Source organism: Neolamprologus multifasciatus, chromosome 1 (genome assembly GCF_963576455.1).
Source record: "Neolamprologus multifasciatus chromosome 1, fNeoMul1.2, whole genome shotgun sequence".
Classification (NCBI taxonomy): Eukaryota; Metazoa; Chordata; class Actinopteri; order Cichliformes; family Cichlidae; genus Neolamprologus; species Neolamprologus multifasciatus.
In genome coordinates this window covers 464,277-488,876 of record NC_140439.1, presented here as the reverse complement: position 1 = coordinate 488,876, position 24,600 = coordinate 464,277, and the positions used below count along the sequence as shown (strand labels likewise).

The following is a 24,600-nucleotide window of genomic DNA, read 5'->3' as shown; positions in this document are numbered from 1 at the left end:
AGACAAACTGAGAGGAGAAATGAATGCATTCACACAGATGATTGTTTTTAAAGTGCCACATGTTCTTTATACAAACAAAGCATAATTTTTATTGTTTATTTCATTACTTGAGCTAAAATCCTTGTGAAACTATCTCACTAAGGTAAACACAGGCACTAGCTTTGTTGTTGTTGCTGTGGATGTCATCGGGTGGGCGACTGGAGCTACTGCTGTGGCAGACTGAAGATGCCTCCTGCTCAGGCTGACTGGCACCGAGGGGCTGCTCACTTCCTGCGGCGTGATGCGGCTCCCTTCTTGCTGCTGCAAGGTGCAAAGTACAAAAAATCCCCAAGAATCAGATCTGTTCAGTAGGCCTTTATGAATATCACACACGTCATGCTAATGTGAAGTTACTGTATGAATACCTGAACAAAGACTATTTTATAAGCAGAGGTTTATTCAACGGCTACATACAGCCCTATTTGCTAAATGTTTCAGACAAGTAAAACCATTTCCTGATAACCTTTTATTGTACTCCATGTTTTCCCCCTTTCTTTTAGTGTGAAGAGGTAAGAATATATTCTAAAAATAAAAGGTATTACTGTACAGTCTTTACCTTATAAATAAAGTGCCTTGAGGTGACTCTTTTTGTGACTGAAAAATTTTGTGAAACTTAATTGAATTGAAATTTCAAATTCAAAAACACACCATGAACAACAGTCGTCTTGCATTAAATTGAATTTATAATATGCAGAGTGTTAGAAAAAAAGACAATAAAATTTCATTTCTTTGTAATTCAAACAGTTTGTTGGGATCTAAAACTGTTGTGCTGCTTCTGCACATGAATTAAACATGCTTAACAGGATGGAAAAGCTTTAAGTCAACAGCGCCCTCTGTTGCTAAACATGTTTTATGACTACTTTCAAAAAGTAACCAGAAGGCATACGGTTGCATGGATGTAGAAAAGTCTATGGGATGAAGTATATCCTATAAATGTCCTTAAAGATGCTGCAGACTTTAAATCTACAGACAAAACCAAATGATGTTGCAAAAGGAACAAGGACGAAGCATAATAAAACAAAATATAGAGAAAACGCCTGGCTTGCTATATTAGTTAAATCTGCAAACACATGGTGCACAGGCAGAAACGTATTCTTTTGTCAATCAAAAAAGCTCCATGAGTGTATGAAAGGACAAAATAATAAACTTACTTTATTTAGCATAAAATGCAACTACTTTGTGAGTGTTTTTAATAGATTGAGTCAGGAAAAGGTCAAATCAGTGCAACATTACTACAAAAACAGATTTCTGTCCTTGTATGTCTCAATCACTCTCCTAAGAGGAGGGAATTTAGTAGTATTTAGTTTTGCTGCCTGATGTGGTCTGCTTATGTTCATAACTTACTGTTTCTGCAGTTCATCAATACGGTTCCTGAGAGAAACAACCTGAAAGACATCATCATTAGATACTTAGAAAACGTGTATGTTTGAACACTGAAATGCTACTTGTTGTTGTTGTGGTAGCACAAGTGACACCAGACAGGAAATGATGAGAATGATCTCAAAAGAGGTATTTAATCAGATGTGAAAATATCTGACCCTACCTTCAGGTGAAAAAGACAAACCAGGACATTTGGCAACCAGTACATATATTTCTTTACCAACCTCATATCTTTGCCTCTTAAGCTTCTCACAGTGGTCGTATTTTATTGCCTCGAGGTTTTGCAGCCATTCCCACAGCTCTTTTGCCTTTTCCCTAGCAAACACAAACCAAGGATTCAGTCTTATGGCTAAAGCAATAAAAAAAAGCAGTTTTCATCTTTACCAAACAGAGTAAGAATTTTTCACTTAGCTTTTTTGTCAATACTAAAGAAGTGGCACGTGAAAATTCACCACAAGCTGCTCTATTTTTAACATAATGGTAAAGAAAAACTATTCTGAATTTAAAAAAATTGAATCCATCTTCTTTTGTTTGTTTTTTTCAAGCATTTTAAACATTCAAATACTGCATCCTCAGTAAGAGGCTGCGAGAACAGCAGGGGGACTCAACTAAACAGAGCAGGGATCGATGACATAAAAAGACACATAAGGAAAAGGGGAAGTGGGATGGAAGTGGGTTGCCAAGTTGCTTGCAGTGCTAAACAGACTAGAAAAGCCTAAATAGCAAGGCCTGTATGCAGGGCTCTAGAGTGCGACCAATTTGGTTGCAAATGCGACCAATTTTTCAATGGTGCGACTAAAATAAGTCTTAGGTCGCACTGGTGTGACCAACTGTTCAGTAAAAGAAAAAAAAAAGTCTCCGCAACTCTGAAAGTCTCCGTGTGGTCAACAACAGACACACATTATGCCCCTATCGTGGTCTAAACCAATCAGAGATAGCCAGGGGCGGGACCTCTCTGATTAGCCGTGGTCCAGATATTCTTGTAGTCTTTCACGTGTACGTTTGAAAGTGCAGGGCAGGCGGATAGAAAGAGGTGAGTAGCTTGAATAAAGTGATATCAATTCATTAAATCCTGAATCGACTTTTAAATATAAATATATTTTGGGGCTAAAAGCCGACAGCTCACTGATTCTGAAGCGTTCGTGGGTCCGCGCTTTGTGTTTACTCTTTTTTTGTGCTAGATTCTGAGCTGCAGGTTTTGTCTCTCTCCAACCAAAATTCACTAAACCAGCAGCAAAAAAAGATCCAAACTATGCTTCACATTTGATAAATGTCGTGATTAGTTCCCTCTGACTTTCGCTGTTTGCTTCGACCACGCTTCCAATCAAACTTCCTGCACAGCACTCTCTCTCTCTCTCTCTCTCAGTGTACTTTAAGAACAGTTTCCCATCTAAAAATCTGTCTTCTGCATTATTCATTTGCTTATTACCCACCAGTCTACCATTGTTTACAGCGCTGTTGGCCGCTGTTTTTTTTTTTTTTTTTACTTAAATGTCCTCGGACAAGAAGGCCTAATTTCTGAATATTGCAGAATATTTTTAAGGCTATCTGCTATAAAAAGCCAGGCCAGGAAAATTGCCTTCATGTTTTTCTGTGTTTTATTCTCAGTTACTTTGACACAAAGGCATCTGCTGTGATGCTCACAATTCTGATGAAGTCTCACATGTATCAATACTGATAAATGACCAGAATTATAATATTTCTGACTGTCTGAGGCAAAATTGATTCGAATCAAATCGGGACCTTGTGAATCGGAATTGAATGGATTATAGAAATCAGTGATGACCCAGCCCTAGTGAGTAGCCTTGGCCCGACAAAAGTGGATGTAGCTGTGGGTAACGAGAAAAGATGAAAAGAACGGACCCATCAATCTTTGAATGCTGAAAAAGCACCGTGTATCCAGAAAACACATTATATGCCACCATAAATGCACTGCCCAAGTGTCCCCTCTCCCCACTGCCTTTCAGCGGCATGCAGCAGCAAACAGGTCGGCAGAGGAGGCCGAGATGATGCAGCAATTTTCCGCCCAAAAAAGTGCACATGTAACAGACAGACACTATCTCTACTTTTAAGATTAGGCTTAAAACCTTCCTTTTTGCTAAAGCATATAGTTAGGGCTGGACCAGGTGACCCTGAATCCTCCCTTAGTTATGCTGCAATAGATGTAGGCTGCCGGGGGATTCCCATGATGCATTGAGTTTTTCCTTTCCAGTCACCTTTCTCACTCACTATGTATTAACTGACCTCTCTGTGTTGAATCGTATCTGTTATTAATCTCTGTCTCTCTTCCACAGCATGTCTTTATCCTGTCTTCCTTCTCTCACCCCAACCGGTCGCAGCAGATGGCCGCCCCTCCCTGAGCCTGGTTCTGCCGGAGGTTTCTTCCTGTTAAAAGGGAGTTTTTCCTTTCCACTGTCGCCAAAGTGCTTGCTCATAGGGGGTCATATGATTGTTGGGCTTTTCTCTGTATCTATGAAGCGCCTTGAGGCGACATTTGTTGTGATTTGGCGCTATATAAATAAAATTGAATTGAATTGAATTGAATTAAAACTGCGGTGTTAAGTGATGCGGTTGAAAAATTTGGGTGCACCTAACTTTTGTGCTGATACGCCTAAGAAAAGAAGTTAGGCACACCAGTGCAACCGTGGCAAAAAGTTAGTCTAGAGCACTGCCTGTGTGAGATTTGGATGTCCAGAAGCTGCTGTGGGTGGGCACTGTGATCAGGTAATCTGATTGAGTTTTGGCTGAGCTTGACTTTGTGTGTGTCACAGCAAGGCAGTGACTATTTTTAGAACCATGTTCATTTACCATTTTGGGTTGAGTTTCTGGGAGAATTCTAAGATAATCTTTTGACAAGTTATTGCTTTTAACAGTGCCTGATAGCATTGTATGTATGATTGTAAAAATACGATACTGTTTTTATAAAGCTTCTCTGAAAGTCAAGAAAACATGAGAATTGTGAGAAATTTGCCTTATTTTTTGAATATAAATCTTTACTCAAAATGTGCACTTGGAGCCAGTGGTATTTGCTGGCTGTCACTTGGTGTTCGCTCGCTCTGTGGTATAGTATCGCTTCCTGTTCCTGCTCAAACACAGTGGTGTTTCTGAGTAGCTTATTTGCTTAGCAGTTTAATTAACAACTTTTAAATACATTCTTTTTTCACAGTATAATCTTCACGTGCTTCATCCGAAGCACACTTTCTGTGTACTCACTACCTAATTTATAGTATTCACTCACTGTCTCTGTACTGTTTCGCTAGCTTAGCTCGTATCCGACCCGTTAGCACCATGGCTACTTCACCTGTCCCTTCTGCACTTTCTTGCTCATTGTGTCAGATGTTTAGTTACTCCTCGGCCTCCTTTAGCAGTAATGATATCTGTAACAAATGTAGCATATTTGCAGCTCTGGAGGCCAGGATTACTGAATTGGAGACTCGGCTTTGCACCCTGCTCTCACCCTTAGCTAGCCAGGCCCCTGTAGCTGGTGCAGCCGAAGATAGCGTAGGCCCCGCTAGCTGTTCCCCGGCAGACCCCAAGCAGCTGGGGAAAGGCTGGGTAACGGTGAGGAGGAAGCGTAGTCCTAAACAGAAGTCCCAGGTACACCACCAACCCGTTCATGTGTCTAACCGTTTTTCCCCACTCGGTGACACACCCGCTGGGGGTCAAACTCTGGTAATTGGTGATTCTGTTCTCAGACATGTGAAGCTAGAGACACCGGCAACCATAGTCAATTGTCTTCCAGGGGCCAGAGCAGGCGACATTGAAGGAAATTTAAAACTGCTGGCTAAGGGTAAACGTAAATTCAATAAAATCATAATTCACGTCGGCAGTAATGACACCCGGTTACGCCAATCGGAGGTCACTAAAATCAATATTGAATTGGTGTGTAACTTTGCCAAAACAATGTCGGACTCTGTAGTTTTCTCTGGTCCCCTCCCCAATCAGACCAGGAGTGACATGTTTAGCCGCATGTTCTCCTTAAATTGCTGGCTGTCTGAGTGGTGTCCCAGAAATGATGTGGGCTTCATAGATAATTGGCAAACCTTCTGGAGGAAACCTGGTCTTGTTAGGAGAGATGGCATCCATCCCACTTTGGATGGAGCAGCTCTCATTTCTAGAAATATCGACAAATTTATTAAACCCCTCAAAACATGACTATCCAGAGTTGGGACCAGGAAGCAGAGTTGCAGTCTTACACGCCTCTCTGCAGCTTCTCTCCTCCTGCTACCCCCCCAAAAACCCATCTCCATAGAGACTGTGTCTGCTTCCAAAAAGACAAAAAACAAACTAAAAACCAGCAACAAACAACTTAAACAATCACAAAGAAAGAACAATACAGTATCCACATCTGAACCAAAGAGTAAAACAGTGAAATGTGGATTATTAAATATTAGGTCTCTCTCCTCCAAGTCTCTGTTAGTACATGACTTAATAATTGATCAACAAATTGATTTACTCTGCCTTACAGAAACCTGGTTGCAGCAGGATGATTATGTTAGTTTAAATGAATCAACACCCCCGAGTCATTCTAACTACCAGAAATCTCGAAGCACAGGTCGAGGGGGCGGTGTGGCAGCAATTTTTCACACCAGTCTATTAATTAATGAAAGACCAAGACAGACTTTTAATTCATTTGAAAGCCTGATGCTTAGCATTGTCCACCCCAGCTGTGAAACTCAGAAACCAGTCTTACTTGTTATCATCTATCGTCCACCTGGGCCTTACACAGAGTTTCTGTCTGATTTCTCAGACTTTATATCTAATTTAGTTCTGAGCTCAGATAAAATAATTATTGTGGGTGATTTTAACATCCATGTAGATGCTAAAAATGACAGCCTCAACATGGCATTTAATCTGTTGTTAGACTCAATTGGTTTCTCTCAAAATGTAAAAGAACCCACCCACCACTTTAATCACACTCTAGATCTTGTTTTAACATATGGCATAGAAACTGAACATTTAACAGTGTTTCCTGAAAACCCTCTCCTGTCTGATCATTTCTTGATAACATTTACATTTACAATAATTGATTACGCAGCAGTGGAGAGTGGACTTTATCAAAGTAGATGTCTTTCTGAAAGCGCTGTAACTAAGTTTAAGAATATAATCCAGCCACTGTTATCATCGTCAATGCCCTGTACCAACACAGAGCAGAGCAGCTATCTGAACGCTACCCCAACAGAGGTCGATTATCTTGTTAATAATTTCACCTCCTCACTACGTACGACTCTGGATACTGTAGCTCCTGTGAAAACTAAGGTCTCTAATCAGAAGTACCTGACCCCGTGGTATAATTCTCAAACACGTACCCTAAAGCAGATGACTCGTAATCTGGAGAGGAAATGGCGTGTCACAAATTTAGAGGATCATCATTTAGCCTGGAGAAATAGTTTGTTGCTTTATAAGAAAGCCCTCCGCAAAGCCAGAACAGCTTACTACTCATCACTGATTGAAGAAAATAAGAACAACCCCAAGTTTCTCTTCAGCACTGTAGCCAGGCTGACAAAAAGTCAGAGCTCTGTTGAGCCAACCATCCCTTTAACGTTAACTAGTGATGACTTCATGAACTTCTTCACAAATAAAATTTTTATCATTAGAGAAAAAATTACCAATAATCATCCCACAGATGTAATATTATCTACAGCTACTCTTAGTTCCATTGATGTTAAGTTAGACTCTTTTTTTCCAATCGATCTTTCTGAGTTAACTTCAATAATTACTTCCTCCAAACCATCAATGTGTCTTTTAGACCCCATTCCTACAAAACTGCTCAAAGAAGTCCTGCCATTGATTAATTCTTCGATCTTATATATGATCAACCTATCTCTAATAATCGGCTATGTACCACAGGCCTTCAAGGTGGCTGCAGTTAAACCTTTACTCAAAAAGCCATCTCTAGACCCAGCAGTCTTAGCTAATTATAGGCCAATCTCCAACCTTCCTTTCATATCAAAAATCCTTGAAAGAGTAGTTGTCAAACAGCTAACAGATCATCTGCAGAGGAATGGTTTATTTGAAGAGTTTCAGTCAGGTTTCAGAGTTCATCACAGCACAGAAACAGCTTTAGTGAAGGTTACAAATGATCTTCTTATGGCCTCTGACAGTGGACTCATCTCTGTGCTTGTCCTTCTTGACCTTAGTGCAGCATTCGATACTGTTGACCATAATATCCTATTAGAGCGATTAGAACATGCTGTAGGTATTACAGGTATTGCTCTGCAGTGGTTTGTATCATATCTATCTAATAGACTCCAATTTGTGCATGTAAATGGAGAGTCCTCTTCACACACTGAGGTTAATTATGGAGTTCCACAGGGTTCGGTGCTAGGACCAATTCTGTTTACATTATACATGCTTCCCCTAGGCAGCATCATTAGAAGACATAGCATACATTTTCACTGCTATGCAGATGACACCCAGCTCTATCTGTCCATGAAGCCAGATAACACACACCAATTAGTTAAACTGCAGGAATGTCTTAAAGACATAAAGACTTGGATGGCCACTAACTTTCTGCTTCTTAACTCAGATAAAACTGAGGTCATTGTACTCGGCGCTGAAAAGCTTAGAAATATGGTATCTAACCAGATTCTTACTCTGGATGGCATTACCTTGGCCTCCAGTAACACTGTGAGGAACCTTGGAGTCATTTTTGACCAGGATATGTCCTTCAACGCACATATTAAACAAATATGTAAGACTGCGTTCTTCCATTTGCGCAACATCTCTAAAATTAGAAATATCCTGTCTCAGAGTGACGCTGAAAAACTAGTTCATGCATTTATTACTTCCAGGCTAGATTACTGCAATTCATTATTATCAGGATGTCCAAAAAACTCACTGAAAAGCCTTCAGCTAATCCAAAATGCTGCAGCAAGAGTACTGACAGGGACTAGAAAGAGAGAGCATATTTCTCCTGTTTTGGCTTCCCTTCATTGGCTTCCTGTTAAATCCAGAATTGAATTCAAAATCCTGCTCCTCACATACAAGGTCTTAAATAATCAGGCCCCATCTTATCTTAATGACCTTGTAGTACCATATCACCCTATTAGAGCACTTCGCTCTCGCTCTGCAGGCCTACTTGTTGTTCCTAGAGTATTTAAAAGTAGAATGGGAGGGAGAGCCTTCAGTTTTCAGGCCCCTCTTCTGTGGAACCAGCTTCCAGTTTGGATTCAGGAGACAGACACTATCTCTACTTTTAAGATTAGGCTTAAAACCTTCCTTTTTGCTAAAGCATATAGTTAGGGCTGGACCAGGTGACCCTGAATCCTCCCTTAGTTATGCTGCAATAGTTGTAGGCTGCCGGGGGATTCCCATGATGCATTGAGTTTTTCCTTTCCAGTCACCTTTCTCACTCACTATGTATTAACAGACCTCTCTGTGTTGAATCGTATCTGTTATTAATCTCTGTCTCTCTTCCACAGCATGTCTTTATCCTGTCTTCCTTCTCTCACCCCAACCGGTCGCAGCAGATGGCCGCCCCTCCCTGAGCCTGGTTCTGCCGGAGGTTTCTTCCTGTTAAAAGGGAGTTTTTCCTTCCCACTGTCGCCAAAGTGCTTGCTCATAGGGGGTCATATGATTGTTGGGCTTTTCTCTGTATCTATGAAGCGCCTTGAGGCGACATTTGTTGTGATTTGGCGCTATATAAATAAAATTGAATTGAATTGAATTGTTATATAGCATATAAAGAGCTCAGTTAGTTGTAATCTGTGAAATATTTCATGGTAATCATTCATCTTCTTCATGTTGAGTCAGCTGCTGTTCCAATCTATCTGTTGCTCTTACATTTTAAAAGAACAAATTATTGTAGGATCTACTGTACAATATAAAGCACCTTGAGGCGACTGTTGTTGTGATCTGGAGCTATATCAAAAAAAATTGAATTGAATTGAAAAGAACAGTGAAAACGAAAACAAATATCTTCTGTGGGTTTCCTTCATTTGTTCCCCTTTTTGTTACCTCAGCTTGTCATCGCTGAGACTATCGACGTTCAGGGGTTTGCATCTCTCTCCAAGAACCTTCTTCTTCTTTTCTCTTTCAGTCTGCTTCTTGCCTCTTCTCTGTTCAACCTAGAGAAACATCACACACAATTAAAACTGTAAGTCTGCACAATTTTTTAGCTGCCTGCTTTGTGTGAAGCTGTAGCAAAGCTCTGAAACTTAATAAGTGAAACACACGGTACCCTCTGCAGGTGGCTGCTTAAGCCCGATCCCATGTTTGTCAGTGCTATCTTCTTCTTGGCATCATCATCAGCCTTTCTCTGAGCGTCGGCCTCCTCCTTTCTCATCCGCTCAGCCTGCAGAATGAATTTTAAAATTTGATTATTACAGAGCAAAAGGGAAAAAAACAGCTTTTCTGTTTATACTGAGTTTGTCCAAAGGATTTTTGAAATTCCTGAACGAAATTACGGCTGCAGTGAAATATGCAGCATATTTGAAAATCTGAATAAGTAGCAATCAGTGTGTCACTACTCTTTTTTTCAGCTGTATCCTTGCCTGCTGCTGAAGATTAACCAAACTACTGGAATCATTAATTACTTGAGAGAATGACCAAACTGTTAAAAGAGATTTGTATTTTGTTCTGATTCACACCAGATCAAAAAGAGACAGTTTTATGCATACCTCCCGCCTGGCCTGCCGCTCTTTATCTTGCTCAGCGCGAATCCTCTGCTGCTCAGCTCGCTCAGCACGACGCTTCTCCTGAAAACACAAATCAACATACTTGACGGTCCTGCAATGCTTATTGACAGAAAAATACCATTAGATATTCTGGGTTCATTCTGTAATAAATAATTGGGATGCAATCTCACAATTCTCTCCTTGAGAGCTATGAGTTCCTCTTCTTCCTTCTTCCTGCACTCAAAGTGAGCATCGATCAGTGACTGCAGCTCTACTAGATCTTTGTTTTGACGTTTCTTTTGGATATCCTGTAAGACAAGAACGGCATGAGGCTGCCTTCATAAACATGTACTAGCTGTGATCATACATGACACAGCTGATTGCTAGCCCAACACTATTAGAGAACCATAAGTTAGTAGCAACAGACCCTTATAAGTGCAAATTATATACATGGCAGATTACACTGTGTAATAATTGGAAGGTTGCTGGCCGATTGCTGGCTGCTCCAGTCTGCATCTAATACATTCATCAGATATTGAGCACGCGCTATGAGGTTAGATAGAAAAGAAAAAAAGGAAAACAGTGAGTGGATGGGTATGAATAAGTGAATGAGACATGTTGTATGAAGCGCTTTGACTGGTTAAATAGAGTAGAAAAGCACGATATAAGAACCAGTACATCTACTCAAATTGTGGGGGATGGCCCATTAGTCACAGACAGAGTCACTGCAGGTGGAGCAAGGCCCATGGGAAAAATATGGACTCAAACCTGAGTAATTATAATTTTTGTTTATATTAAAAAAATAAAACTCTACTTGAGCTATTAAACTGACTTTTACTTTAGAAAAAACAAACCTGGTTCTTTAAAATGGATTCTTCTTTTTGTACAATGATCAAAAGTGTTGAGGTCTGGTTTTTAGTTTTGAAGCGAGACAAGCTCTTATAGGACTTAAGTTCTTTATACGGTCTTAGTAGCTACTAGTGTGTGGTGCCTTAGTAGTAGTAATAATAATAATATTTTCTTAGACTGCATATCATAAACTTTAAGCTGTGAGCGTATGGAGGGAGAGCCACAACTACAGCTTTATGTATAATCCTTTTCTGGCTTCATTTTAACATTTTAACAAGTCAGCTTACATCAAAATCCACTTTCTCGCCATCTGGGATCTTCGGAGCAGTGGGCCTGTAAAATAAAGTATGAGAGGTATAAACAAATTTATAGTATATAAATGTACAGATGCTAGCTATGCAAAAGCCTCAGGTTCAAACAATAGTGCATACTTACTTAAACTTTGGCTTCTCTTCTGGGTTTTTGGCAAAGAAAGAAAAACAAAAACACAACAGGGACAGGAGAGAGATTGAAATATTAGACATATAAATGTAGAGAGAGTGTAGTGTCTAAAGTGCTGCTGGTTAATTAGGGAAGAAGATCCAAGTGGACAAGCTGAGTTATTTCTGAGGCTGCAGTTTGTTTCACACCTCTAGTAGATCATTGTATAAGAGTGAGTTTTAATTGTCCAATACTTTCCAATAACAGTGACCCGATTACTGTGCATTAGCTTCTGATTTAAGTAGCCTAATGTAATTACACAGCATGAATTGTGGGAAATTTACACAGTGAGTTCATATGTAGCTGTTAAGAGTAAAGGCTAGAAAATTACTCTGTGCATGAAGAGATATTCAAAAACAAATAAATTACAATTTTGTCATTTATGCATTATGTAAGATTATGTAAAAAAGAATTAGGATTAGTAGTAAAATATTTTACAGTCCCCTTATATTTCTGAGGTTTTTATAGAGGAAAAAAAGTAAGAATCTACAGTATGATCAAATCTGTATTGCTTATATGACACCATTATTTATTTTTAAAAGTATCACAGAGTGTCACAGGTTATATTACATTCCACAGGCCTAAACTAAGAAACAAGAATGTTGATTTGATGTAGCATTTTCTGGTAAGCCTATCGGTGCACAGGAACGAGGCCACCGTAGTGTGTTACCTTACTTTTCTGTTATTTTTTTGTGCATTAGTGTGTAAATCAAAACAATATGATTTAAAAAGTGCAAATCAGGATCAGTATGCGGTGTCATAAATCAACACATAGAAACCTTTTATAGTTACATTTACTGAACATACAGTACATCAGTGCACACTTGTCACAACGAGGGACTTTGTATTTGTAACTGTTACTGTTAATCTTTTTTTGTGGTAAAGACATAACTGGGATTGGGATGTGTGTGATTAGCATTTTATTTTCTTGCAGGAACCTACTATAAAAAAATAAAATAGAGACGGACAACATGGGGAGGGAAAAAACAGGCAAAGCAACATGGACTCAGCAGGAAATGCAAACTACCATCTTGATCTCCCTCCTCCCCTGGCAGGACACAATCATGCAAAAAAGAGAAGAAGCACAGATGAGTGGTGCAGCCCGTAACCATGACTCAGTATTAATGAATCCTTCAACCCGTTCCTCCAGGTCACATTGGTCACCTGATGCACAGACTAAGCCGAATTGATTAATTCTGCCTTTCTCTTCAAGAAAGATCAGAAAAACAATTATACATGTGTGAAAGGTCCCCAGCCAACAGGAAAACAAAGAACAGGTTCAATGAGAAGAACAGAGAAGAATTCAATTCTACATACCTTCTTCTTCATAGGCCTCTGCATGCAGCAAGCATCCAAAGCAAGAGCAGAACAGAAACCATTAGTGATTGGACTGGGCAGCCTGTTCCTGTCCTCTTCATGGTGCGCAGCTTATAAAGCACATTTACAATATTGGGGTGTTTATATTCATACTGTAGGCAGCAGCAGCCACTGCATAAGTCCCATATCATGGCATGCATTCATTCTAGATTAACGTCGCAAGCAGCTGTTGTTTTAAGTTTTATTTTGATAGGCAGCTGACTCCATATCAAATCTTGGATATCGAATGTTCATGTTAACTGAGTTTTAAGAAAAGCTTTCAACACTAGAAATAAATAGTTGTTATTTGAAAACCTTTGTAAATCTGTCTGAGAATGATTGCAGTCAGTTATGCAGACACTAAGAAAGTTGCATATTCAATCTATGGATTACCAGAAGGATGATACAACTACTTGAAAATGGTTAACTTGAAAGTTGCCATACTATTTTTACTCAACTGTGCCTGGGCCATGAAGCTGAACAAAAAATTATTAAATTGAAGCAGTACAGCAAGAGTTCATTAGTTCAACAATAGTACACCAAAGCAAGGGACTTCTGCAGTGACTCTGTAATGAAAGATTCTAAATTTATTCGAGGGCTTGACAATATGTTTTTGCACCATAATACCCCAATGTAAATGCTACAGAGCAATTTGCTGGTCTCACTCCACATATACACACAGAAAAAAAGAAAGCTAAACATGGATTGAAGAAAAGAAAAGAAAAGAAAAGAAATTGCAAATTGCTTTTACATGGCTAAAATTACCCATCATTCTTTATGATTTGGTCTTACAGAGTGACACAAGTTTGCCAAAATGCAAAATACTGGAGAAGGTTATAAAAACAAAATGAGACACTAAGTGGATAGAAGACCATAGATGACCAAGGGAAACCAATTCATGTAAAAGCAGTGAATGTTCTTGTCCTCTCTTTCAAGATTTATATGCACAGCTCATATTCCAAACACACAGCCATATTGCTTAACCAGGACAATGAAAAATGGTTTTACTGTGTCTCTTCTAACACTGATGATGATGCAATTATAACTAGACATTTTAGAGAGCAAAATCTACATGTTTTCTGCAGTGCACTCCCAAAAGCAGTATCTACAACAAAAGGCCCTTTAGCATATGTCACTAGAAAAAGACTAAAGTGGAAAATGTATTGATACTGTAAATGACAGCATTCATAAACTCAAGATTTTTCAGTATGCCAGTGCAACTTTTGTTGTTCTGTTTTTGAATGATAACATTTTGTAAAGTACATGACTGTGACCAGTATCCCATAGTGATATGTTACCTAGATTATAAGAAATTGTATAATCTAAGGATAGCACCAGAAAAGCACCAGTAAACTACACCTAAACTTGAATTGCTGATACTGCCTGGGAACCTTCCAAGAACTAAAACATATTCTGACCCTTTGTGTTTTCCCCTAAGTCTAAACCCTGGAAACATGTTTAAATGTATACATATGTTTATATTTAAGAAAACAAAAGAGTCAAACACATCTACAACATTAACTATGTTGTAGTTAATTTGACAATGGGTAACTAGACAATGGGTAAACTTGGGTAAGCTAATTCTGGTTTTCTAAAGATTTAAAAACCTGTTCTGCATTAAAAACATCCATTAATTTGATCTAGGTATCTTCAGACCCTCTTATTTTCAAACAGGGCAGTTATGAAGAGAAGGCAACACCAGTGGAAAGGGCTAAATGGAAGCTAAAGTGGAACTAGATTAGTCGACTGCAAAAATATCAAACCCAACAAGGCACCTGAGTCTTTAATCATCTGATTAAAGGTGAAGTGTGGTTTGTTAGTCTTGTCTTGACATAACTGAGATCAGTGCTCCAGAGTATGTAAAAATCACATATGTAGTCTCAAGATGAGATATTATCAGTTTGTTCTGAAGGAATTTGAAATGTCTGTGTGAATGGAAAGTAAAAAAACAGTAAAAAAAAACTTTAGGATGATTGGTGTTTCTGCTTTTTCACCGTTTCAGTGTAAAAATAAACTGCATATTTACTTTGCAAATAATGAGTTGAGAACAACTTACTGAGCATTCAGAATTCATACCACAAAATCTAGCTGGTGCATAATAATCCACAAGTGGATTTTCTTTTTAGTTATTTGTTATGTGTTTCATCCTGTCTTCCTCCCATCACATCTGGTCATGTCAAATGCCCCCTCCTCCCTAGGTCTGGTTGTGTTTGAGGTTTCTTCCTATTAAAGGGGAGTTTTTCTTTCCCACAGTCGCCAAGTGGGGTTGTTTGATTTATGGGGTTTGCTCTGTATTGTTCAGTCAATAAAAATGAACTGAATATTTCCAAATATAAAATCAAAAACTTTAGTCATAGTGTTTGTCCTTTTGACTTGTCAGGCAGGATATTATTTGCAGTGTGTGGATGGTTACAGGACTGACTGTCCTATGGTTTAAAGTGCTGGATGTCCTGCAGAAAAAAGGTGACGGGACTGCCCATGCCACATACCTTCCTCCTCATGAACCACCTGCTGCACCACCTCTGGCTCTGGTTCTGGTTCAGGCTCTACCTCTGCTTCTGCTTCTACCTGGGCCTCCGCCTCAGGGGCTACTTCTACTTCTACTACCTCCTCCTGGGCTACGGGCACACAGCATGCACCAAACCACCGGGGAGAGGGAGGATGTCGGAAAAGGCCGTTAATGAAGACCATAGACATGACAGAGCCATTAGAAACCAAAAGTGAGAGAGTACTTTAGTTACAGAGAGGATAGTTGAGCGAACAAGGAACAGTGCTGCTGGAGAACAAAGAGAGAGAGAAACAGATGATGATGAAAAATAGTCAGTTGACCTTTCACACAGAAGCCATATCGAACTGTTGATGTATAAATCTAACTGAAGAACAAACATTCTGGCTCACAAAGATCATTTTAGGTTATCAATGTAAAAACCTATAAGCTATCAGATGATAACTGAGCTCATGTTTAGAACACCATGTTTTGCAATCTAATATTGACAAAATGTTAGATATTAATGAATTATTACTATTCTGACATTTCTGAAATATTTTAAAAGACGCTGTCATGGCATTTTCAAAAACAAGAAAAACTGGTGTTTTACACTTGTTTTACATTATAGTTCCAATACTGTAGATTATTATGACATTATCAGTGTTAATGATAACACCCCTTTAGTTTTATTAAGGAACAATTTAAGCTTCTCTACACATGCTAATATACCTGAGCATGATAAACCCTACGAACATGTTTACTGCCTACAAAATGTTTCACAAATGTATTGTAGGGAAACTATGATCAATGAAAATAATGTTAGCATAACTTAATAAAATGTTTATTAAGTTAAGGTAACATTGCTAAACTAGTTTTTAGCTCTATCTTGTTAGTTAGCTAGAAACTAACCTGTCCAAAAGGTTTTCACAGATATCATAACATCCTATTATTAAATATCCCTTTGAGCACCACCCGATTTGCTTGTGATATTTGGATTAATAACTAAGCATTACGGTGTTCATCCAAGCAGTTTGCTACATCAGCTGTTCAAAAAATAGCTGTTGTGTGAATTAGGTCAATGACGGAGGTACTGACATTAACAGATGACCATGTAAACAAGTCACATGTCGGAAAAAAATGTAGATAGCCGGATGCTAAAAAACATTTTTTCTTCCATGTGAGTAAAAACTTCACTCCGCCAGAGAAGTCACCCTTAACTTGGAAGTATTTGATTGAGAGTTAGATGTTAGCTTTGCTGCAGTAACAAAATAAAGATAAATAAATATAGATTAATGAGTGAATAAATTAATTAATAAATCAATAATATGCTGTATTTTTATTCCAAGTACTCCCAGATTATGAGTTTCTTTTTTTCTTCTACACTGTACACACATGAGAGAAGGTTCAGATGTAGTAGCATTGTCACCCCAAATATTTCTAATATAACTAGAATAAAAAGTGGAAGGTTAATTTTGCAGATCCTAAATTCTGTTGGAATCCTAATTTCATCTATGCAGATGTTAGTATATAGTAATTTCACAGCTGGTATCAACATCAAACACTTCAAATTAAGGGTGAAACAAACACTCAACAATTAGTACAGCGGATAAAGGTTGTGATGTCTGGCCGATTCAGTTGTCTTTACCTTCCTCTTCTTCAGTTATTGAAAAAAAAAATATGGTGGGACAGCAGAAACAAACAACATTGTGTCATTTCATAATCACATTTAAATTTGAATTTGATCAAGAATCAGTCATAGGAGAAATGTTTAATTTGTATTTTAAATGGCAAAATGCAATATAATAAAGGCTTATGACATTATTCCCAGTGTAGCTTGAGACAAAAGGAGAGCAAGTGTCTCTGTGAAATCTATTTTCACTTTCAAGTTCAGTATATATGTGACAGGTGAAAAATAAAAGTAGCATATTCTATTAATGTTGTAACTGAAATATTTTGCTGTTTTCTATAAAATGTATTTATTCAATGTGTACAGTATACCAATGGATATAACAGAGGAATGTACACAATCAAGCATTGAGGCTCTAAAATGAGATTTTACCTCATCCGAAAGACTTCAAACAAAACAGTGCTACATGGGTAGCACACCTGCTAAGTTTGAAGTAGATCAGATGATCACTTAAGTAAAGTAAGTGAAGGACAGACAAACATACCGGCAGACGAACAGAGACTCCATGATTTATTAGCTAGATGAAAATGAACCAAACTGTGTGGTTGTCACTTACCCTCGATATTGTCCCTGAAACATGAAAAACACATCTTTCAAATATCAAATAAAAAATGTTTTGGGGTTTTTGTTGATAAAGAGTGAGTTTAAAAAAAGAAGAAGCATGAGTCATTATTGGCGGGCACTTACACTTCCTCAGTGTCAGACATAGTGACAGCAGACTTTACACCTGAGGAGAAAGACAAAGATTGAGGTACAGCAGTGGGATTGTGCCAGTACAACAAAGTAAAGCTGGGATTCAATTCATGGGAAGAGAAAACAAGAGAAAACAAGCCAAAATGTATATTTTACTTTCCAGGTAAATTTTGTTCGTATTCAGGAACTATGGAAAAACATCTCTGCATTTGCAGTGACATAGAGGCTTTGTCCACACTAGCCTGGATAGATTTGAAAACGGCGTTTTCATCTGAAAACGCTCCGCGTCCACATTAGCGTCTTCAGTCGTTTTCACAGAGTTGTGCGTCGTCATTGAAACAGCCGAAAATGCTTGGGTTCTAGTACTGTGCATGCATGAAACGCAAGAAGATTCGACCTGCCTTATTTCTGTCTGCTGCTTATTTACTTTCCGGTGTTGTGCCAAAAAGTGATTGCCTGCCAAAAACTGATTTCCAATGTTTCCGTGTATTTTTTATGTGTAATATCTTTATGTAAGTTGGTAAATAGACTTCGGTGAACAGCGTTTACAAAGGGGTTATATATAGAATTAAAAAATTATCTGTTTTTTCAAGTATCTTTACAGCTCTGTGTTATTGTACTTACATTATAACCAATCCGGTCCTTTATCCTCGTTTAAAATATTTTTACAGAACTATTGTCATATTTGCTGCCATTTCTGCTGTCCTCTTGGCCAGCTTACTCTGACAAAATACATTTTTAATGTTAATGAGATTTTTTTAACCGCATAAATAAAGGTTATATAAAAGTCACTGCCAAAAAACTGATTGCGGCTTCTACCTTGTTACACGAATGTTGTTTGTGGCTCAATATGACTTTATGTCATCCATGAGGGATGCATTTAACATATGTTTCACATATTATAGGCCAACAAGTTACTTATAGCAGTATAAATACGAGCAATCCGTTTTTGGCAAATACCGGAAATCACTTTTTGGCAGACAATCACTTTTTGGCACAACACCGGCTCTTTGAAACGTCGCGGCGAGTTTGTTAAATGGACTAACAACAAGGTGGAGTTGTTGCTGCGAGTAACACAAAAGTACAAAGTTGCAAAAGCGAGTGAGAGTTAAAGAATTTGAAAAAAGCTATCTGGAGCATGTACAGACTGATATTAATCTTCAATAGGGCTGTCAAACTTGAGAGCAAACAAAACAACTGCTGTATAATTCCCTCCGCTATCTTAGTTTAATTGGTCACATGACTGCATCATATGACTAACATGCATCATCGTCTGTATCCCAATTCAGGGTCTGCAGCCTTAAAGGCCGCATTTTAAGGCCGATTACGTCACCGCGATGCGACGAAGGCTGTCCCAATTCGAAGGCTGCTCGAAATGCGGCCCTCAAATGCGTCCTTCATTTCCCTGAATTTTAAGGACGTGGCGGTGTAGACTTCGTGGCCCAACATATCCCAGAATGCATAGCGCCGCGGTGGGTGTGGATAATTTTGCCGAAAAAAAAACGGCGGATGAGGGGCGCCGGAAGAGTAAACTTTAAGTAAGTACTGAATATTATGTCACTTATTTATGTGCAAATGTTTAATAACGAAGATCATGAAAACATTACTGTTGGCCACATGTCGGCAAAGTTATGTGACATTAGTGACGTTTGTACTAACTTGGTTTTAAAGCCTTTACTTTAAAATATACGCCGTTCAATAGCTGACCTTAATCTTACAGAGAATGATCAAAGCTCATGTAGAAACAAACAAACAAATGAACAAAAGATTTTCTCCTTCATTTCTGTCAAACAATGCTGTATGAAACGTTTCCAGCTGTTAGTATCATGGTTGCTAGGCAACCTGGGCAGCGCAACGGAGGCTAGACCGTCCCATTTCACAAGCCAAGCACTTCCGGCCTCAGCTGTCTTTAAGTACGTGGCCCTTGAGGATTGTTGAGGCTGCGTACTTTAAGGCTGCAGACCCTGAATTGGGATACAGTCATCGTTTTAGAAAGTCTCAGTTTTTACTGTCCACACTGCCACGCGAAAGCACCGTTTTCAAATGTATGTGTTTTTGACAGCCTTTTCAGAACGTTGTGTTTTCCATGAGTGGAAACGCTGTCTCAGTGTGGATGGGAGGCCAAAATGGAGAGAAAATGATGCGTTTTCAAACAAAAATGCATTAGGACGTAGCCTGAGTTTGAGAATAACTGAGGTTATTCACTATTTTTGGAATTCTTCTATCTAATCTGTGACAGTTGTTCCTGTGCCTGCTTATAAGGTGAAAAAGCAGTCACATATTGTATCTGTCCTTACTGTAGCATTTCCACACCTAATCCAGGGCTGTTTACTCAGCTGTTTGGAAGGTGTTATCCTCTTTGCAAGTTTGTGTTGATGTGTGAGAATTCAGTCCGCAAACACAGAAGATTGTCATCAGCGCTTATTATATAAGCCAACCAAGCCATGGGGTAGGGTGTTGGAACTCCAAGCCAGTGTACTCCTAGTGTCTGTCCCAAGTCTGGATAAATTGCTGCCAGAGGGTTGCATCTGGAAGGGTATCCAGCCTAAAATGTTGGCCAAATCAAATCCATGGATCATGAAGAATGAGATCCCCATGCTGGATTTGGTTTCCAGGTAAACAATGACCGCCTCTGGTGCTATTGGGAAACAGGGTGCCAGTGGAAAGTTTGCTGTTACTGTTACTGTTGGCTGTTACTGTTACTGTTGGCTGAAGACAAAAGAAGAGGAAATGGAGGAGTTATGCTTGGAAGCAGCAAGAGAGAAGAAAAAGCAGGAGCGGCAAGGTGAGAGGGACTTCAAACGTAGACTATGGCTGGTAAAGGGAGAGAGGTGCCTGATATGATGGTGAGAAGTAAGGTAGATATATTGTGTGTGCAAGGAAGGGAAGTAAGGGCAAGAGCAATCAAAGGGCTCTTCTACTATGGTTTAAATAGGAAGTGAAATGAAGCAGAAGACGAGTTTAAGCATTGCAGAGAGGAAACGTACGGTGGCCCCTAGAAATAAAGCACGTACAAAGTCCAAAACACTTACAAATTCCAAAACACATGCAAAGTCCAAAACACATGCAAACTCCGAAGCACATACAAACTGCAAAGCACGTACAAATTCCGAAACACGTGCAAACTCCAAAACACATGCAAACTCCAAAACACAACTGAACTGCTCTTGGACGCTAGGGGCAGTGTTGAGCTCGATTTGCAAAATAAACGGCAAGTTTGTTGCAAACACATGGAGTTGGATTCCGGTGGAAAACACCTGCAAGGATAGAACAACCACACTCATATATATTCAAATAATTAAAAAAAAAAAAAGTTCATTTACCTGTTACTACCACACACCAAATCCGGTCGTTGGTACTTCCTGGCTTGTGTAGCCACTAGGTAAGAAAAACTCAACACTGCCCCTAGTGTCCTGGAGCACTTCCGTTATGAATTTGCACGTGTTTTGGAGTTTGTACATGCTTTAGAATTTGTACGTGCTTTGGAATTTGTAAGTATTTTGGAGTTTGCATGTGTTTTAGAGTTTGTAAGTGTTTTGGAGTTTTGTACGTGTTTTGGAGTTTGTACGTGCTATTTGGAATTTTTTAAGTGTTTTGGAGTTTGTATGTGCTTTGTCTCTAGGGGCCACCGTAGAAAAGCATCAGACAAGATCAACAAGTTTGAAGGTGAAAATCGAAGGCATGACATGGAATATAAATGTGCGTATACACCACACATTGGATGTCAATTAAAAGAGAAAGAGGAATTTGAAATGAGTTGAAATAAGTGGTATCTGTGCAGGACATGTATGAGGATGGAGACAGAGTAGTGAGGTTTGTGGTAGGAGTGACACCAGAGCTCTGGTCTCAGCCCCTTTTTGGGACCAGGTTTAAGAGAGTCTGGAGAGAAGAGGAATGAAAGATACAAGATAGAATACATGTGTGTGAATGAGAGAGAGAGAGATGGGCAGAAAGGTGAAAATGCAAGGAGCAGAGATAATGAAGGTAGATGATACCTGGGGTCAAGATTAGAAATCAGTACATCAGACGTACAACTCAAGTTGATGGTTTGTAGATCTCTAATCTCCTGCAAGGCAGGACAAAAAGAGGAACGCCTCAGATAAAATTTGTGGATGCAGTTTAAGACCACATGCAGAGTGTCGGTGTGACAGAAGAGGATGAAAAGTAGGCAGTACTGTACCGACCCCTAAAAGAAGTAGCCAAAAGAAGAAGATGATGCTTGTAATATGAGCCATCTTTAGCTTAAAGATCATTAAAGGCTTGTTTTGACCTGTCTAGGATGTACGACACCTCTCACCCTATGACAGCTGGGATAGGCTTCAGCTCCCTCATGAGCCTACTGCAATATACTAGACACTACACATTAGCTCACTAAAAAGAGAGCAGTAAATCATCACTATTTCACTTCACTTTTGAAGCCCCATTTTTGGATTGTTTTTAAAACAAGCAGTAACCCGAGTTAGTTGATTTTACATTATAACAATCTGAAACTCTAAAATGGCAAAGGGTGTATGGGCATCTTAAACCAATCCACTTAAATCCACAGGCTAGATATTTATTTTATTCTCCTGATCTGTGAGGACATAAAAAAAAAAAATTACTTCACCTCCTCTGCAGAGATAGAGCAGAGGCAGAAATCCTTTAGCAGCTGGACAAATTGAATAAAAGTGAGTACATCATAGTGAAAATGAAAAGTATGACAAATCAGTCAAATCAGATGCTAAAAAAATGGGCTAAACAACTTCAAGCAAATGTCTTCAACAAATATGTTTATGTGCTTTAAGAGTTCGAAAAGCATGACAAACAAAATATAATGAACCCCACTGTGAAAGCCTTCTTTTAGGCCCTTTTGCAATGCTGAAGTCCAAACAACTTCCCCATGGTTAAATGTACAAGGATAAGCTCTGTTGGAGGACTGCTACCTCTCTACATAGTCTATATTCAACTATATCATATTTGATATATAAAAAGTGTCTTTGGATGACTCTTTCACACTTAGTGTGGGCACAGCTGCAGAAGACCCAGAGGATTAGCTCTGGATCATATTTCTACCCATCAGCTGAGGAACAGTGTCCAAATAGCTTCTTTAATCCCTCAACTCCGTCCAGCGGGAGGATCCTTTCCAGTTAAACAGCCAATCTCCAGCCACCTCCGACAAATGAACTCTTTGATCGACTTACAGCTGACAGCGGTCTCACCTTTGTGTGTCCAGCATTCATACAGCACATACCTACATTTCAGCGCTCTGTATATTTAGTGGATAGCGACTTCATTTCTTCAGTATGAGAACACTGAATGCTGAGAAGTCTTTCTGAGTCTTTCTGAAACTAAAACTTGGCGCTGAAACTGAAAGACTGACATAACAGGTGAGACGGCGGAGGAAAGTTGCATCCTGAGCCAATCATACTCGGATTTAGATTGAAATGCCAACTTGATAGGAATATATAGACACATCACATCAGTCTGGGTGAGAGAAGATAGGTAGGTAGAAGATCAAACCTCTGTGTCTCTGAGATGAAACACTTGTTTGCAGTGCTTCTAAGAGTACAAAGGATATGGCATAATGACAATGATCTAAGATTAAAGAGTTACCGAGGCGAAATGCTTGATTAAATGCAGAAATCTAACAATAAGCATCTTCTCATCTACAACCTGAAACACAATGCTAAACTGGTGTACATGTGAGCATCTCTTCAAAAATCTTAATGTGTACATATTTGTGTGAATTTGTAAGTGGAATCAATGAAAATAAAAATAAATACCTGCTTGATGTTATGAGGCTCAGAGAATCTGCATATTTTTGTGGTTAGACCCCCTGATAAGCTCTAGGCTTATGTCTATTGCTCATTTGAAAGCCTCTCCACACCACCATCACAGTATTATCCTGGAGTTACATTCATATCAGACATTTCAGAAGGACTAACTTCACATCTAAAGCCATGCTTCATCTCGTTTGCAGCAGGTATGTTATTTGGGAATGACTGTAAATGTAACATAGATTAAATATTTAAAGTTCCAAATCACAAGTCCCTTCGTGTCTTCACAGTATGCAGTTTCTTGTACAACAAGCTGCTTAAACATACTAAGTACAGCTGTCAGATTGCTTGAATGCATTTCTCATTCATTACAAATGATGATCAGCTTTAGAAAGCACATACATTTTGTTTCCAGCTTTCATCTTACATAGAAACATTTTTAAGTGAACTTCCCAATCAAATTAGCCCAAGAAATTGGACTCCACCTCTTGATATGGACTATAAACCATCCAACACATAAAGTACACATGCAGTGAACATGTCTATGTCCAAACGCTACTTTGCAGTGTTTGAGGACAAACTGTTATCTGGTGTTTGTGAACCTGAGACTTCCTTCTCCTTCTCCGCAAATGTAACAAAACCAAAACCTCCAAAGCAGATTTGAAAGAGCAAACAAAATCTCAGAAACCATCTTCAAATGTGAATCCAGGCTCTCGAGTGTCTTTTGTCATCTTACCTCAGAGATGAAGAGAAACTCCTCAGACGATGGAGATGAAGGTCTGTAAGGAACTGCAGGCTCTGCTCAGGGAATAAGTCCTTGTGTTATAGTATGTGATACTTGAGCCCATCAGGCCCTTATTGGCTGTGGGATGAGAACGAGGTGTGTGTGTGTATATGTTTATGTGTGGAGAAGGTGGGGAGGGTGTGGGGGGCCTGCAGATATGACCCTGGAGAAGGAGATGGGTGAAATACTGTGGATGGAAGAGGAGGGCTCAGGTTTTGGAAAGGAGCAGCTGAGAAGCTTCTGTTGCTAAATTTACAGTGATAGAAGGCTGAGTGTGGGGCTTACACATAAGCTTGGCATCCAGACAATGGAGAGAAAGTGTGTGTGTATGTGAGTGTATGCGTCAGCCGCTTCATCAGCCAGTCAGTAAAACAGTCAGTCAGAGTGAAAGAACAATAATAGAAGCAGGCTGCACACTGAATGCCCGCTGACAATCTGTCAGTTTTATGTGATTTAAGGAACAATAAAAA

At 39.1% G+C, this 24,600-nt stretch overlaps 1 protein-coding gene across 6 annotated transcripts; it reads right to left on the bottom strand.

Moving 5' to 3' along the window:
* Window positions 1-41: 41 nt before the first annotated feature.
* Window positions 42-24,210, bottom strand: LOC146525046 (troponin T, fast skeletal muscle isoforms-like). Of its 6 annotated transcripts, none has more exons than XM_085163996.1 (15): window positions 24,083-24,210; window positions 17,585-17,624; window positions 17,454-17,467; window positions 15,212-15,340; window positions 12,684-12,701; window positions 12,394-12,414; window positions 11,322-11,340; window positions 11,174-11,219; window positions 10,229-10,345; window positions 10,041-10,118; window positions 9,602-9,715; window positions 9,379-9,488; window positions 1,644-1,734; window positions 1,384-1,424; window positions 42-300 (listed from the first exon to the last, which is right to left on the bottom strand). In XM_085163996.1, the coding sequence occupies exons 2-15, from the start codon at window positions 17,602-17,604 to the stop codon at window positions 264-266; spliced, it is 855 nt and encodes a 284-aa protein (XP_085020122.1). In that variant the 5' UTR covers window positions 17,605-17,624; window positions 24,083-24,210; the 3' UTR covers window positions 42-263. The 6 variants fall into 6 exon arrangements, with proteins under 6 accessions (XP_085020122.1, XP_085020131.1, XP_085020140.1 ...); XM_085164005.1 differs by lacking the exon at window positions 24,083-24,210 and adding an exon at window positions 21,586-21,638; XM_085164014.1 differs by lacking the exon at window positions 24,083-24,210 and adding an exon at window positions 19,888-20,096.
* Window positions 24,211-24,600: the final 390 nt, after the last annotated feature.